Source organism: Mesoplodon bidens, assembly GCF_964165515.1.
Source record: "Mesoplodon bidens genome assembly, chromosome: 18".
Classification (NCBI taxonomy): Eukaryota; Metazoa; Chordata; class Mammalia; order Artiodactyla; family Ziphiidae; genus Mesoplodon; species Mesoplodon bidens.
This window is the reverse complement of record NC_138175.1, coordinates 54,630,336-54,648,146: the sequence shown is the minus strand read 5'-3', so window position 1 is coordinate 54,648,146 and position 17,811 is coordinate 54,630,336. Positions and strand designations below refer to the sequence as shown.

General features: G+C 51.6%; 1 protein-coding gene across 1 annotated transcript; it reads right to left on the bottom strand.

Moving 5' to 3' along the window:
* Positions 1-1,764: 1,764 nt before the first annotated feature.
* On the bottom strand, positions 1,765-12,221 carry LOC308605794 (uncharacterized protein C19orf81; the record flags this gene model as incomplete). The annotated part of the gene is made up of 6 exons (XM_081216064.1): positions 1,765-1,986; positions 2,836-2,975; positions 4,170-4,290; positions 4,394-4,466; positions 10,853-10,939; positions 12,149-12,221. The coding sequence occupies 6 exons, from the start codon at positions 12,219-12,221 to the stop codon at positions 1,791-1,793; spliced, it is 690 nt and encodes a 229-aa protein (XP_081072190.1). The 3' UTR covers positions 1,765-1,790.
* Between the last annotated feature and the right edge of the window lie 5,590 nt (positions 12,222-17,811).

The window sequence follows — 17,811 nt, the reverse complement described above, 5'->3', positions numbered from 1 at the left end:
GCCTCCCAGGAACCCCCAGGAACCGGATCTCTCGCAAGTGCTCATGCCTCTCCGCTTTGCCAGGCTCCCGACTCCCCTGCACCTTTCTTGCCCAAATCCTTGTCCACCTCCATTGCCAACTCTTGGGTGAACCTTCTCGCATGCTCGCTCCTGCGCACTCACCCTCCCCAGTACTTCCGCTGCTCTCTTGAAGCTTTCTTCTCTTCCTTAAACAATGTTCTTGCCTTCCGTGGCCCTGCTTGCACACTCATTCTTGAATTTCTACTTGTTCTTGTCAGCTCCTGGGTGACTTTTTCCATCTCCCTGGGGGAACTCTACTACCTCTTTCTTTCTGCACACTCATCTCATTGCACACGCGCTCTTGGGCTGTACTGTTGTTTCTTTTCCTGGCACTTTTTTTTTTTTTTTTTTGGTCCCGAAAGACCAGCTCTTCCGGTCATTCACACTCTGCCTATTCTCTTAGCTCTTTCTGCTCTTTTTCTCCTTCTGCCAAGAGAAGACCCTACGCACACTCACTTCTTGCCCACTTTGCTTCTCCACTTCCTCCTCTCCCTTCCCGGGGCTTGGCCCTCTCACCTCCCCTCCTCTCACTCTCCCCAGCCTTCCGGTCCATCCATTTTGCACGAAGACACCGCTCCCTCATCTCCTAACCTTTCTGTCTCTTCAAGAAACTCCTCCCTCCAGCATGGCTGTTCCTTCCTGCACGCTTCCCCCTCCCTTTATTCCTGGGGCTTGGGAATTTTAAGCCACCCCTTCCCCTGGAAAACCCCCTCCCCTACTGTGGGCAAAGGGGGGAGGGCATCGCCCTCAGGTCCCCCCCGCCATGTTCAGCTGCCAAAGAAGAGAGCTCCCCCTCCTTCCCCCAATCCCATTCCCCCTCTGCTGCCCTCTACCCCCGAGGCGGGGGCGCTCCGTCCATGAGGGGAGGGTGCTTGCAGCCCTCTCCCCTCACCACGTCAGGGATCTGCGGGGAACCTTGTGGGAGGGTCGTGGGAGGGGGGAGGGGTGGCGAGGAAGGGGGCGGAGGTCGCGCTGGGCCCCTACCCGCCCCTCCCCCTTGTCCGCAGGATGCCCCCCGTCCGCAGGGGGCCTGCGCGGCGCCCGTCTATCAAGGGCTTGTTCATTCTGGATGGGTGCCGCGGGGTTGGGGAGGGTACGGGGGGGTGGGGAGGGGGGAGGGGAGGTTGGGGTGGGGAGGGGGAAGGGACTGGATGGGGGGCAGCGCGGGGCGAAGAGAAGAGACAAAGCAAAAAGAGGAACGATAACAAAGGAAAATACAAAAAAAAAAAAAAAACTAGAACACACACGAAAAAATCCAGAAAAAAACCTGAAATAAAAGCCCGAGAATTGTCTTCCAAGGGGGGTGGGAGGAGGAAGAGGAGGGGGGCGGATGAGGACGTCTGGTTCTCGCTGGGACAAGGATCGCACGCGTTCAAAGCCCCGGCGCCCGGGTCTTCCCTCTCTCGGGCCTCAGAGTTCATCCCTCAAGGGAGTGGGACCCAGGCGTCCATTTCCAGGGACTGGGGGAAGATTAGGGAGGCGGGATTATATCATGGGGGCTCGTCCCTACCCCCCATCACCTCCCACCCCCTGACTCCCCACCAAGATTTTGCAGAGAGAAATGGCTTTTGTACCAGGTCATTCTTTATAATTAAACTCACAGTATCCACCCCCTCGAGCCGACCCCGCCTCCTTCCTGGGAAGGCGACGCCCCTTTCCTTGGGGATTCCGGATGGGTCGCCCGAGCCCGCTGGGCGGTGCGCAGGCGCAGCCGGGCCCCGCCCCAAACGTCAGTCTTCGTCGGTCGGCTCCGCCCCCAGAGCCTCGAGCATGCGCCGTCGGACCAGCGAGCGGCGCAGGTGCAGGCGGTAATCGCCCAGCAGCAGTTCGTCGTGGCGCAAGAGAGGGTGCTGGAGCCCGCGGAGGCGGAGCCCCGAGCGCAGTAGGCGCGAGCGAGTCTGGAAGTCCGTGACCGTGATAAGCCACCTGCAAGGGGGCAAGGCCAAGAGGAGAGGTGCGGGGCGGAGACGGAAGGGGAATCGCTGGCTTTGATTGTCCCAGAGTCCCTGCCTGGTCCCTGTTCGTTTACCAACTCCAGTCCCTCAACCCGTCACTACATCCCTAAACTCTCCAACCCTGCACTCTCGCCGAGCTCAATCTGTACTTCGACCCTCACCTGGGTCAGTCTAGGTCCCGTCTTCTCTCTCAGCCTGGCTCTGTCGAGGCTCCATCTTTTTAAACCGCCGCTCCAGGGCCTTATCCTCATCCAGCAACTCCAGGTCCCCCCCCTTCAGCCCCGCCCCCAACTAGACACTCCAGGCCCACCCGATCACTCTGGCCCCGCCCCTGCAAAGTGCTCAGTCCCGACTACGCATCCGCTCAGAGCTGATTCCCATGCTCCGACCACACACCTCGGTCTTGCGCATCCCCTGCACCACCTGGGTCACTGAAACTCCGGTTCCTCACTCCAAACCCCACCTTCTTTTCCGATCTCACCTGACCCTGCCCCTTCACGGCGCCCATTCTCGCCCTAGCCCCTTCTCGGCTCTCACTCTCAGCGGGGTCTGGATCCTTATACCAACCACGCCATTCTCCGGGCGCCCCTGGCCCCGCCCCCTCACTGCCCTCACTTCTCCGCCCCGCCCTTCACGGAGCTTACTGTTGGCCCACATCCCCTATTAGCTCCCGGCCACGCCCACTCAGAGCCTCCGCCCCGCCCCACCTCTCGCAGCCTTCACTCCCCTCCCGGCTCCCCCATCGCGTTCACCGCGGTCCTGCCAGTTGCGGTCCTGCCCCTCCCGGCCGCTCCAGGCCCTGCCCCCTCCAAGGACTCACCGGTTCCGGCGCCCAGCAGTCCCACAGATGACGTTCATGTTCTCAAAGCGGATGCTGCTCACACGCCCGCTCACTATGGCCCCGGGTAACTCGGCCTCCAGCGCCTCCAGCACCTCCAGGTGGGTAAGGTCCTCTTTGGGCTGGGGATGTCAGAGAGAGAACCTCAGTCAGTGACACCCGGAGTTCAGTCCGGGTGCAGAAGTCCCCACCCGAGACCCCACCTGCAGAACCTGCCACAGCGGGGAGGATAGGAATCGTTCAGGTAGAAAGGCATCTACTGCCATTCTAGGTCATTCTCCAAAAAAAAAAAACCAGTTCTCACCAAACCGATTTGCCAAAAGTCAATGAACAGCTGACGGAATGATTCACCAATTTGGCCAACTTTGCCAATCTACTGAAAACTTTTCCAGCAACCTGCGTCGGATGGCGAGATTTTGGCAGCCCTTGAAGATTTTCGCAAGGATTTAAGCCGTAATTTTTTCCTTTTTTAGTCATATTAGCATTTTAAGAACTATTCAGTTCTCAAAGAATAAGGATCGTAGGAGGATTTGACATCTTGTCAATCTATTTTACATTCAGAAACATATATTGATCATTAACCACGTCTTGAGTCTGAGATTACCATGTCGAAGGCGATACCATATGTCATGACATATAAAATTGCTGAGAAGCCACAGTGAAATCATGAAACTGGTCACCTCCAGGAAGGCAAGCCTTGGATGCATATGTTGGGTGTGTGTGTGTGTGTGTGTGTGTGTGTGTGTGTGTGTGTGTCTCATGTTCAAAAACAAAGAGGAGGAGCAATAGGGTGGTTATTGGTCCCATAAACAAGAACAGCAATCCCTGTGTTGAGGTCAAGTCACACAGATGAGCTGAGGGAACACTTCCGAGGCTTGTGCCTGGCAAGCCTTGTTTAATTCTCAAATGGGTGAGACCTTAATAGATACCTCTTCTGAGGCAGGAATGCCCAAAGGATCCGTACACCGAATAACCATGTCACTGAATCTGTCCAAAAACGGGCTTTTTGAAATGAATTTTTGCGATATCTGTAAATTTTACAGAATTTCATAATAGGTGGATTAGCAGGGCTCCCTCTGTCCTCAGCGTCCCCTCTCTGCCTCTCGGTCTCCCCTCTGGGATCAGCAGTGATAAATTTGATGATGAACCCTTTGACAAATTCACAATCAATTTTCAGCCACTTATCCTGTTGCCAAGCCCGCAGCTGATAAGCTGCAGAGCCTGGATTCAACCCCTGTCCACCTCACTTCTGAGCCTGTGTCCTTCCCACCATGCCACCAGGGACCTGGGATCACGGGGGTGGGGGGGACACTCACTGAGGTCTCCATGCACAGACAGAGGGGCTGGGCAGCAGGTGGCATGGGGAACTTGCGGATGCATGGGAGCTCTCGGTCCAGTGCCTCATATTCTGCAATGACCTGGCGCAGATACTGCTTCCTGGGAAGACAGCCAAAGGACAGGGACCTCCCAAAGTCAGGGGTCCACACCATCGCACTCAGAGGAGCTGAGATCAGAAATCATGGGGCCAGGGACCACTCACGAGGATTTGACAGGTCTGCCTAGGCTCCGAGCCTGCGTCTCCTGCAGGGTCTCTAGGTCCACAAGAAGTGCTCCTGTGGATGGAAAACCCAGTATCAGCTGCCTTGAGCACTCCTCGCACATCATTCCACTTAAATAGCATCACCAAATGACTGTCCGTGCCACCACCAGGATAGCTCTTATGCCAGTTATTAAGCTGTTGTCTCTCAGCCCGAAACTCCAACTTACACCACCCAGCTGTCCGATACCCCAGGGCTGGGACTCTACCAACCCCATTTCCACTCGGACAGTTGGGGTCCTGCTAGACTCTGCCAAAAGGGGGTGCTAGCGGGAAACTGCAAGTCAGGAGGAAAAGGAAGGGACTTGCTCCTTTTTGCTTCCTATTCCAATCATCCCAGCCTAGCTTCTTCACTGCAGCAGCATTTGAATCTAGTTTATGATTTTTCCAACACTCTCAGAACTGGCCTCCTGATTGGAACTTGATTCATAACAGCTCTCAAATCTGGGCTCTTCTACACAACCCCTCCATCAACTAATTTGTCTCTTTTATGGCCAACTGCTAGTTGTCCCACATAATCCATTTCCCCTTCCTCTACAATCCTAGCTAGAGTTTTATCCAGCTGGAAACAACAGTTTCCAGCCTCCCTTGCAGCTAGGTGTGGCCATATGACCAAGTTCTCGCCAACATTGTTAGCAGAAGTGAGGGGTGCAACTTTGGAATCATTTGCTTAAGAAAAATTTTCTTGGCTTAGACTCAGTGCCCCTTCCCTTGGACTGGAATGTGGATGTAGCAATAAGCCAGCTTTATTCTTTCTAGAGATGATGGAGCACCATGGGTCCCTGTATTCTCGTGGGGCTGAGATATCCCACCCATCCAGACCACCCTCCTCCTCTTACACAAGAGAGAAACCAACTGTTTTCTTAACGCCATTGAGTTTGAGGGTCTCTTTGTTACAGCAGCTGAAAAAAAGCAGAAAGCAACCCCTGACAGCTGGCCTGGCACTCCCAGATAGACCCTGGTGACCCCCCTTTGGACACAAGGAATTTCACAGAATACCAACAGCAACCAAGGTCACTCTGTGACCATGATGGACCAAGATAAAAATAAGATCCCTCTGGAGTCATGTCTCAACACAACATCGACACTGCCCAAACCACAAAACTGACCAAATATCCCCCTCTTGGCTCAGAGCTGATGCTGCTTTTTTCCCAACCAGTGTTAGTGCCATTCTGATTGCTCTCATGTCATGGACTTGCCTCTCCTTCCTGCCAGCATCCGATTCAGAGCAAAGCCTGCTTTCCTGATTCCTCCCCAAGTCACCTAACTCAGCCCAGGTCTCTAAAAACCTCTTACTCAGACATCGATGTGTTACTATCTCCCTCATTCAGTAAACTCAGTGGTGTGCTGGTAAATGTCCTCTCCCTCTCTCTCTCTCTCTCTCCCTCTCTCTCTCTCTCTCTCTCTCTCTCTCCCTCTCTCTCTCTCTCTCTCTCTCTCTCTCTCTCTCTCAGCATCTGCCAGTTTTCATGGTCTCAGTACTCTCACCCTGACCAATTTTATGCTACCCATGGTTTTCACAACCAGCTTGCAAAATTCACCACTCAGGTCTTGTAAGCTGGGACAGGCTGTCTCTAGCACAGGGCTATGTCCCATCTATGCTCCTAGAGGTCTTTGGCTTCAGCACATCAACACAGCTCAGCTTGTACCATAGTAAGCCCCCAACTCTGGTCCCTGTTCTTCCACCTCCCATCTGTTTTGGCAGGGCAGCTAGGGTGATCTTTTCCTCTCAGCACCACCAGAGGCTTACAAACCATCGGAGGCTTCCTCTTGCCTTCAGGATAAAGTTCTCCCTGTTATGGGGACTCATTCCTCAATGTGTGGTCTGGGGAGCATTTCAGGGTCCACCCCAGACCTATTGGGTGAGAGTCTGCGTTTTAGCAAGATCCCCTTTGAGAAGCACCTGCCCTGCGTGTGGTCACTCTGATGACCTCTCTGATCATTTTTCTCCAGCCATACTGGCCTCCCTTTCGTCCTTCCAACATAGTAATCTCCTTCTCAAATCTGTCCACTTAAATATAATAATAACTACGTGTTTACAGCCCCCTTTAAAAAGCCAAGCACCTTTTAAAGTTTTTTTTCCACTGAATCTTCAAAACAGCATTCTGAGATAGTGTAGTTTAACAAATGATGAAACAGAAGCACAGAGAACTTAAGTGACTTGCCCAAGGTCACACAGGCCAAGTGATAGAATCAGGATAAAAATCTAGGCACTGGATCCAGAATCTGTGCTCTCAATCCCCCAGTCTGCTGCTACTCACCCCACTATTGTCTAGACAACAGCGTCCTAACTTCTCAATATATATCTCTCTCTCCCTCTTCATTCACCCCATCAGAAGCATTTTGAAATGTAGATCTGACCACATAGCCATCTCCATTTCCTCAGAACCCTCCAAGGACTTCTCATTATCATTTGGGATAAATTAAGACCAAGATGACACATGACCAGACCCTGCTGATGTCTTAAGCCTGATCAGACATTGTCGTCCTCCTCACTTGCTGCATTCCAGAAACATTGCCCTTCTGTGACTTGAACTCTCCATGCTCCCTCCTGCCACAGGACCTTGGCACATGCTATGACTCCACGTGGAACTCTCTTCCCCCTCACTTAGCTCATCAAGTCTCCCTAAGTGTGTGAACAGTTCCTGTCATGAACTCATGACACCATGTATTTGCTCTCATCACGGTTGCAATTTTACATTTACTTCTATGAGTCTCTAATTAAAATGTGGGCAACATGAGGTCAGGGACTCGTCTTTCGCTCTTGGCATCTAGCAAAGCGCCAGGCACCTAGCTGTAAGTATTTATTGAATAAAGACTGAAGGAATATAACCATCAAATGCAATATGTCAACTCTGGGTCTTAATTAAAACAAACCAACTGTGAAAAATAAAATTTTTAAATAATTAGGGAAATTTAAATATGTACTATGTGTGAGATGATATTCAAGAAAAATTGTGAATTTGTTAGGTGGAATTAATGGCATGGTAGGTCTGCTTTCTAAAAATCCTTAGCAGTTAGAAACACATGCTTAAGTATTTATGGGTGAAAAGGAATTATGTCTGGGATTTTCTTTAAAACAAACTTGTCCTATAGAATGTCCCCCCAGAAAGTGTGTGGGGGGGGGTTGCTTAGATGAAACAAGATTAACAAAATGTACATTGTCTCTATTTTTGTGTATGTTTGAAATTTTCTATAATAGAAAAAATCTTTTAAATGTCTATCACAAGTAACTTAGAAATAAAATTATATGCCCTGGAAATGTGTGTGAAATGACTAAAAAACTGACTCTAGCAGCATCAAAAGTGTATGTTTAAAATGTGAATAAAACTGTTTCTCATGAAATGTGGCATTAGAAATAAAGATTTCTAAATTACAACCATGATTTTAATATATTTGTTTCAATGTATATGTGTAACTTAGTAAAGGTATAACTTTAAAAACAAATACTTATTGAATAATTGAGGAAACACGACACTTTCAAACTTCAGCAGGCATCTCCAAGGCCTCCTGTGTGCCTTGGAGAATGCTGCAGACCAAGAGATTAATGAGACCCCAGCCTGCCCTCCAAGAGCTTCCAGTCTGGTGGGGGAAGTGTTCACTGTAAAGGTCAATACTTGCTACAACGGACGTGTCACGAGGTGGAGAGGAAGCCCAGTCTGGGGGCAATCAGGGAAGGCTCCTTAGAGGAGGTGATGTCTACAGCAAGATTTAAGGGATAGGAGTGGGATAGGGAGGATGGGAGGGAGGCTCAAGAGGGAGGGGATATGGGGACATATGTATGCATATGGCTGATTCACTTTGATGTACAACAGAAACTAACACAGTATGTTGAAGCAATTATACTCCAATAAAGATCTATTTTTAAAAATAGTGGGAAAAAAAAGACTTAAGGGATAAAGGAGGAGTTTGCCAAATAAAGAAATGGCAGAGAAAGGGATGTTTTATGCAGAGGGACCACGGGGTGGGCGCGGGGGGTGGGTGCTAAGGTCTTTAAGCAAAAGAGAATATTCCCAGAATTCTCTTCAGGTCCAAGGCTAAGGAGTGCTTATTGCCATTGTAGATAATTAATTATTTGTTAGATGGTGTGTTTCATGTCTGTCTTCCTTGCATGAGAACCAGCTGTGTTGTTTCATTCATTACTATAGGCAAAATACGTGGGACCCATAGGCTTTCTAATGGCCTAAGCCAAAGTTTGCAACCTGACAAGCTAAAAATGTTATTGGTTCCAAAACACCACAAAGAAAACAACAAAACTGAAATGAACAAATACCGATCTGCAAAACAAGCCAACTGGTCAACTCAATTTCACTCATCTTTTCTGGAGCTACACATAAAGTATACTTATCAGATGGGTGCCTCAGTCTAGGTTAGAGATGATGTGGGGTGGGGCGTCTCCAAATGAAAGAGATCTTCAAGGACACTAAAAGAGACTTGCGGACAGAGGAACTGTCTGTTTTGCCACTAGAGCATTTGCTATGCCTAGCCTAGCACCTGGCACAGAAGTGGTGCTTATAGCCGACACCTAGAAAGGAGACCCCCTCAGCCATTCCCATCCTTCTTCCTCCATTTGAGGAGTGTCCATTCCCCACCCATGCAACCAGGTGAGGCTTACCAAGCCCCAGTATCCTCAGGGATATCCCATCCAGTGTAAACCAATGCCTTCTGACCCTTACTGCTCATCATAATTACCTGGCAAGCATTCAAAAACTATAGTTGCTAGGTCCCCCAGCACTAGAGATTCTGGTTAATTGGGACCTGAAGTAGGATTAGGTATAGGTTTTTTAAAAAAGTTTCTCCCACCTGATGCATAGCCCCACTGACTAAAATAATCATGATAATCTCGTTCCTTTTGCCAGGGATTGAGACAAGAGTGAGTGGATGACTTAGTGCTGGCCAATGAGATGTGAGGAGAGATTATTTGGGGTTCTTAAAGTGAGGACCTCTGGAAGTGATACCTGAAACTGTGGCAGGCATTTTGTAACTATGAGGTATGCAAGCTGGTGTACAAAGGGGATATATCCCAGACCAAAAAGCAGGGACATAGAAACTGGCTTCTCGGTGACATTCACTGAGCTGCTGACCCAACCAAACACAAACCCTGATCCACCTCTGGGCTTCTTTTTGAGTGAGACAATGACTTTCCTATTTTTATACTGCATTAAGTCCGATTTTCTATCACCTGCTAGCCAAATGAATCCTCACCAAGATATTACTTGAGAAATGTCGAATGAGTGAGTGAATGAATGAGCTGTGCTAAAGTAGAGTGGAAGTAGGGAACCCTGGAAGATGAGCCTGTCGGCTAGTGTCAGGCCACACGGGCCCTCAAACACCAGCTTGAGGGGCTAAGACTCTATCCTGGGAGCGATGGGCAACATGGGAGAGCTGTGAGCAAGGGAGAGACAGGGTTAGTGCTGGGTGTCAGGAAGGCTCCTCTGGAGCTATGTGGGGGATGGGCTGGAGGGGAGAAACTGGAGACCAGAGAGTTAGGTGGAGAAAGGGTCCAATGGAAGAGGCCAAGACCTGAGCTGGGGCTGAGGGGAAAGAGAAGTAGGGACAGGGCAGAGAGAGGAGGCGGGAAGATGGGGCTGGGACGGATGGCTGTGGAGGTAATGGGAGTCGGGGAACAATGCCTGGCGTCTAGACTAGGCTGGCAGTAGCACCGTTCAAACATGGGAAGCAGGGAGGAGGAGTGGCTTTGGGAGAAGATGCTGAGGTCAGCGTGGGAGACAAGGAGAGTGCGAGGGACCAGGGCAGGGAGTCTATGGGGGATAATGGCCTCAGAAGAGTTGTTATGGCCCCAGAGATTCATGGGAAGTGTAGTTCTGGGTCCAGAACATTGGTCAGGGAACTGAAAAGCCTCATGGGAAATGTAGTTTGAGGTCTAAAGGGTACTGCTCAGGAATCGGGTAGACATAAGAATTTGGGGTAGCTCTTTCTTTGGAAGGCCAGTGACTCACTTAAGGTCACACTAAAAGCCAGGGCTGTGACACAATGCTCATATGAAGGACCCCAAGGGCTTCCCTGGTGGCGCAGTGGTTGGGAGTCTGCCTGCTAATGCAGGGGACACGGGTTCAAGCCCTGGTCTGGGAAGATCCCACATGCCGCAGAGCGGCTAGGCCCATGAGCTACAACTACTGAGCCTGCGCGTCTGGAGCCTGTGCTCCGCAACGAGAGACCACGACAGTGAGAGGCCCGCGCACCGCGATGAAGAGTGGCCCCCGCTTGCCACCACTAGAGAAAGCCCTCGCACAGAAACGAAGACCCAACACAGCCAAAAATAAAAATAAATAAATTAAAAGAAGGCTCAACATTAAAAAAAAAAAAAGAATATGAAGGACCCCACCCGCCCAACCCCACACTTGGATACAAACACACAAGCAGACACGGCTCAGTACCTGCCTCCCTGTGCATACTGGGGTTGCCCATAGTGGAGGAACAGAGGGCCTCCACCTCGTGTTGCATCCTGAGAAGGTGGGTAGGGGTTGTCTCAGGAGGATGGGGAGAAGAGCTCTGACGGGGTCACCCACCCCAGCTCCTTCTCCCCGCTGCTGCTTCCTCCTTCTTGTCTTTGAAGGCCCGGGGAAAAAAAATATGGAAGGCTGAGACAAAAAAGAAAAAAAATATGGAAGGCTGAGACCACATGGAAATCCAGTTTCCCTTAGCCTCTGGGGCTCCCTGTGTGCCCCAATTATTTCTTTCCCCCTTTCCTGCCTCCTCCTCCATGCCTCCCAGTCTCCTCGAGTTTCTCCACCCCCCCCGCCCCCTCGCACTCTCTTCCTCATCCATGGCCCATCTCTCTGCCCTGCTCCCTCCCTCCCTCTCTCCCCATCTCTTTATCCTGATTTCTCCTCCTCTCTCTCCCCATCTCTCCTCCACTCTTTCCCTTGATTTCTCTGCCCTCTTTCTCCCCACCTCTCCCCTCCCCTTGTTCCATCTCCTTAGTCTCCTCCATCAGTTTCCCCAACATCTCCCCAGCACCCGTCCCTCTCTCCCTTCATCGTTTTCTACCTCTCTCTAACCCTATCACCCCCTCTCTGTCTCCCTACCTCTCTCTAACCCTATCACCCCCTCTCTGTCTCCCTACCTCTCTCCTCATCTCTCCCATTCTCCTTTTGCCCTCTCTCCCCATCTCTCTTCTCTCATGGCTGCCTCTGCTGGGCTCCTTGGCTTCCCTTCCTCTGTCATCCCTTTCCTGTTCCCACTTGCCCTCCACTCATCCCAGTTTCACACAGGAACTGGTTAGGTACAGGTGAGATTCAAACGGAAACTGGGTTCTATGTTGGGGAGGGAAAGGTGAGCAGGGGGCCTGGTTGCCATGGTACCTCCAGTGGATGGGGGAGGGGCTGGGGGCTCCTGACCCCAAGGGCAGGAGTGAAGGAGTTTAGCCACAGAGGTGCCCACTGGGCATCCCTTCTTTGTGTCTGCAGAGCTCTCAGCAGGAACCATGGGAGAGGAGCACAGACTTCTTGTTATTTTGTCTATCTTCCCAGTCTGTCTCTGTTACCTGTATCTCTAGTCTTCTCTCGAATTCCTCTGGTCTCTGCCTTAACTGTCAATTTTTCCTGCTTGATAAACATGGATTCTCTGCTTGCTAGGCAGTAGCACCTTGATTTTCTGAGTCATCTGTTCAGGAATGAGCTTAAAAATCAACGTAGGATACAGATTCAACCCTTGGACTTTTGCCGGACCTGTTACAAAAGAGGATCTTTCTTTTCCCAATGAGGTTGCCAGGCTGGTCGGAGCCTAGGTTGGAGCTGCTGGGGGCCATCACATCGCCATATGGGGAGAGAGCCTGCCTGAAAGCAAAGACAACACGAGGAAAGCAGAAACCAAAGATGCAGATTCCTGAAGATGATTGAGGACACCTAGATCTAGCTGTCCCTCAAGCCCTCATCCACCCAATTAATTCCCTCTTATGCTCGGGTTATTTGCGTTTCTGTCATCGGCAATTACAACAGTCCAGACTTAAATGGACTAATTTCCAGACCCAGTTCCTCTGTGGCCCTGACTCCCTGTTGGCAACCTTATGTCTTTTTCTCTCCCATCAGGCTGTCCTTCACTTCCAGTTGCCAAGTCCATCCCCACAGGACAGGAGACATCTTTCATTCTCACGACCACAGGCGCACCTGGCCCCTAGAGCCCAGCAGTCTTCCAACTCTATCCCTTCTGCCTCCTGACTCTGCTCTTCTTGTCATTCCCACAGCCCGACGCCCACTCAGGTTTCAAGGTCGTCTCCTTCCTGGACCCTCGCCCCAGCCTCCTTCTTGCCCTCACATCCTCCAGTCTCTCCCGCCTCATTCCCCTCCCACAAGGTTTCCGAGGGGTCTTTCTGCACTTGGAGATGACCCTGCCCCTCCCCTGCTCTCAGCCCTCCCATGGCTCCGAGCTGCATGATCTGGTCCCAGCTTCCTCTCTCACCTCATACCTTCAAACATTCTTCAGTCACCTTTTATTAATTACTTTATTTAATTAATCCCTCCCACCCCTCGCTCCTGTCTCCACTCTCCACGTGCTGCCTTCTGCCCTTTTCCCGGCGCCCAAACGCCCTCATCCTTTCATAAGAAGCTCAAGTGCCCCCTCTTCCAGGAAGCCTTCTCTGACTCCTCCTCCTACCAGTTGTGTTTTCTGTCTCCATCCTCTGCACGTTCTTTATCTGCTCTTTTTTTTTTTTTTCAGACCTGTGAACACTGTGCACTCTGCCTGTCTTGCTCAGGAATTTGGGTCTGTGTCTGCCTCCCCCTCCACACCAAGGGGCCCTGACTCATCTCCGGCTCTCCAGCATCAGGGAAGTGCGGAACATGTATGTTGAATGAATAAACAAGTGACGATTTTCCTCTATCGCTGTGACTCACACTCAGTACCCCCTAAGCCCACTGCCCTGTGTCTCTTGGTCTGCATGAGGTAACATAGGATGAAGAAGAGAATATGGACTCTGGAGTCAAACAGGCTAGCATCCAACGCCATGCCCAGGCTGTGCAAACTTGGGCAAATGTCTTTCCCTCTCTGAGCCTTGGTTTCCTCATCTCTTACCAATAATTCTGCCTTGAAGGGCTAATGGTGCTTAAATAAAGCAAGATACAGCAAAGCCCCCGCATGTGAGCCAGGCACACAGGAGGCACTCAGTTGAAGGTTGCTCCCTTTCCAGTGTTCTTTATCTCTGTGACCAGCTTTAGCTGCCTCTTCTGGACCTCTCTCTTCTTCCTTCTTTGGGTGTCTTTGTCTTTCTCTATCTCTCTCTGTCTCTGTCTCTGTCTCTCTCACTCTCTTTCTCTCTCTCTGCAGCTGTGTGTGTGTGTGTGCGCGCGCGCGCGCGTCTGGCTCTCTCTCTCTTTTTCCCTCTGGTGTCTTGGTCCTTTAAGTTCCCATCTCTCTGTGTCTCCATTATTTTTCTCCCTCTCTCTACCTGTCTCTGGAACCCTTCCTCATCTCTCTGTGTGTCTGAATTTGAATTTCTATATCACGTGCCTCTGACTTTCTTTGTCTCTCATTCTCTGTGTCTCTATACCTTTCTGCATGTCTCTATCTCTGTCTCTGTCTGTGTGTGTGTGTGTGTGTCTCTCTCTGTGCCCATCACTTTATTTTGCCATCTCTCTGTTTCTCTCTATTTCTCTACCTCCTTCCCGGTCTTTCTGCCTTAGCCCCACCTGCCTCCCTCTGTCACTCACCCCAACTCTCCTGGGTCATCCCTGGCCCACTCCCTGGCTTGGCATGCAGCCCGGGACACAAATCCCTGAATCAGTATTTTCCTTCTATTCCAGAAATTATGTCAGTGCTGCAGTGGGGGGCGGGGGGCGGGGCTGGTTGTAGCTCAGGTTAGAGGGTTTGCCTCCCTGCATCCTCAACCACACAGGCCATGGCCAGCTTGGTCCACCTCTGTTCTTGGTGTTTGTTCTCCCAGGGGAGCACCAGGAGAAGAGGCAAATCTGTGTTTACACACAATGTGCATGTCTCTGGGTGTGTGTCTGCGTTTGTTTGCAGGCATATTTGTGTGTGAATCTGTAGGTACTTTGCAAACTCATCCGTTCACTCCTGCACGGATGCATGCATGCATCCATCCAACGATCCACTCATCCACTCATTCAGCTATCCATCCGCTCATCCATCCATCCATCCATCCACCCATCCAACTCATACATACATACATACATACACTTCTCTATTTATCCATCCACTTGTTCATTCATTCAACCAACCAATACTTATTGAGTGCCTACTGTGTGCCAGGCACCAGGTCAGGCGGCGGGGACACAGCAGTAAACAAAAGTGCCGCCCCCATGGAGCTTATGTGCTCATCAGTCCTCCTCCATGTGCCAACTCGCTCCTACCCCAGGCTTTGCGTGGACTGTTCCCTCTCCCTGGAGCAGTCCTCTCCCCCCCCCATCTTCACCTGACTTATGCCAACTCAAATGTCACTTGCTCAGAGAAGCCTTCCACTGACCTCCTTCTCAGACACACAGCACCCTGGACTTTCCTTCCTAACATTGATACCCATATAGAGTTATTTAATGACCACCTGTCTCCACCACTAGACCGTGAGTCCTCCCAAGGCTGGGATTTTTGTCTGCTTTCTTCCCAGCCAAACCCTTGGTGCCTAGAACAGTGCCTGGCAGTCAGTAGATGCTCAGTAAGTATCTATCCAATTGGGGGCATGGATTGCATTGAACGAATGTCTCTGCCTCCTGGTTGCCTGTCCAGGGCTCTGTGCTCTTCCACACCCCTGGTGGTGATGACAGGCAAGGTCCTCAAACTTCCTATACGCAAACAATGTAGTCTAGGCTGAACGCAAGAAGTCTAGAGTCGGACCACGTGGCTTTGAATCTCAACTCTGACACCTCCCTGCTGTGTGACCTTGGGCAGGGCACTTCCCCTCTCTGAGCCTCAATTTCCTCACTTGTAAAATGCAGTGAAGGAGTCCATGAGCAAATGCATGTAATTACTAATTATGACAACAGTAAACATTAACCACTTTCTCTAGGCATCTCTGGTGAATTTAACTCAATCCTCGAAATAATGAGGTGGGTTTAAAAAAAAAAGATTACCCTCCCAATAAAAAAAATTAGGAAAAAAAAGATCACCCTCATTTACAGACGGGGAAACTGAGGCACCAAGAATGTAAGTTATTCACCCGAGGCCACAAATGATGAAAGAGCTGGGATTTGAACTCAGGTACCCCCCTTCCAAAGTCACACACACAACCAGTGCACTGCAGCTATTCCTCGATACCCAAGTGCCTCTTCGGGAACATGTCATGGGAGTCTGGCAAGCCCATCTGTGTGCACATCTCTGAAAGTGTGCACATCTCTGAAAGTGTGCATTGCTGCATACTCCTTCTGTGTGTCTCTCCCTGTGGAACACAGCTGCCTGTGGACCCTGGGCGGAGGTCTGGCTGTGAAAGTGGTATTTGGGGTGCCTGCACTTGTGTGCACATATCTGTGGGTGCACCACCCTCCCATGCAAGCTTCCTTGGGTGCAAATGTAGGTCTATCCAGGAGAATACAAGAAGCACTGAAGATAGGATTCAGAGTGAACCCAGAAGGCATTTCTGGGGCATTCAAAAGTATGATGGTGACTGCAACGTGTATACATAGGCCGCAGTTGGACGGATTATCTAATTGAAGGGGGCGCCTAGGGGACTCGGCTTAAAGTGTTTGCAGAAGAAGCAGCAATTTTTTACTTAGAGATTATATTTATATGGGTATCACTGGGAGGCAGGGGGCAGCACTGAGGAAGACTGGGGGTGGTGAGGGGGCTCCAAGTCACCCCTACGGGCTGCCACTGAGACCAGGTAGCTCTGGATCTTCTTCAAGGGATTTAACCTCTGTGGGCCTCAGTTGTCTCTTCTGTGAAATGGGAATAACATAACTGCCCCCATCTCAGAGGGCCAAAGTGAAGATTAACTCAGAGAATGCTTTCAAAGCACTTAGCCCAGTGCCCAGATCACAGTGGCAATTGTCATTCACTGCTATTACTATACCGGTAAAGGTATACTTGCTGTTTTTAAAAAGTACTCATAAAGCACCTACTTGGTGTCAATGCTCTCCCTCTATACTGACTGGTTTTTCAAACCTCTGGGTCCCTTAGGAAACAGGTTTATTGTCTATATTTTGTTGATGAGGAAACGAACTCAGAGCAAAGAGTGCAAGGTCACAAAGGCAGTGCCTGGCGCTCAGTAGATGCTCAGCAAGTATCTGAGAATCTACTCAGGAGCCGGCCCAGGAAGGACTGAAATCCAGGTCCTTGCTTCTACCTCCACATCGGGCTGAGACTCAGGACCGCTGATTCTGAGGCTCTGCCTGCCCCCCGCCCACCACCATCCCTCAGAGTTCCTCGGCTGGGAGGACTGGAAGTCCTGGGTCCTGCGGAGAAGGGGGCTGGGGAGTCGGGACTCCTGGGTCCCCAAGGGAGGAGGGAGCAGAAGGGGTGGATTCCTGGATCTGAGAATGGAGGGAGTTGGAAGCTCAGTACCCTGGGTCCTGGGGGAAGAGATGACTGGGGTCCCGGACTTCTCTGAGAGAAGAGGGGGTGAGGTCCAGGACCCCTGGATCCTGGGGGAGCAGAGAGGGTCATGATCTCAGATCTCTGCATCCTCGTCTGTGGAAGTGCGCTGCGTCTCAGACGCCTCGGTCTCGGGAAATCTCCCTTCTTCCTCGCTGCGGCCGCGCTCTTTGGGCTTTGAAGCCGCAGGTTCCGAGGGGAAGGAGGGGGTGCAGGGGGAGGAGCCGCGGACCTGCGACAGGGGCTGGGGGAGGAGCCGAGCTGGCACCTCGGCCGGCGCGCGGGGCTGCGGCGGCGGCGGCGGTGGCGGCGGCGGCAGCTCCGGGTGAGTCTGCTCCTCCCCCTCCCCCTGCCCCAGCCCCCGCCCCAGCCCCATGCCGGGGGGCGGCCACGGCGCGTGGGGGCGGGGGTAGGTGCAGAGATGCGCGGGTCTCCTGCTCGGGAGTGGGAGTGCTGCAGCGTTTGCTGGTCGCCCCGGGGGAGGGGCACGTGGCCCTGGAAGGGGGGGTCCCGAAACACCTGGGTGTACCCCAACCTCGCCCACCGATCCCCCGAGCGTGGGGATGGTTTACCCACTCCATGGCCCCTAAGGACTTAGGACTCCGCGGCTTCTCGAGGTCCCAGACATTATTCCTCTCCCCTGCAGCGCCTTGGGACCCCGGCATCTCTTAACCCCCCCACCTCCAAAAAAATTCCCATCTTCTCCGCAGCCGGGAGAGGTATTAAGGACTTCAATTCCCATCAGTCCCTGCAGAGCCTGGTCTATGAAGCTGCAGCAACACGAGCGCAAGGCCTGCCGGGAATTGTAGTCTTTAAGTCCCCCCACCCCCCCGGAGCTGGGGACCCGGAGCCGGGAAGGGGTG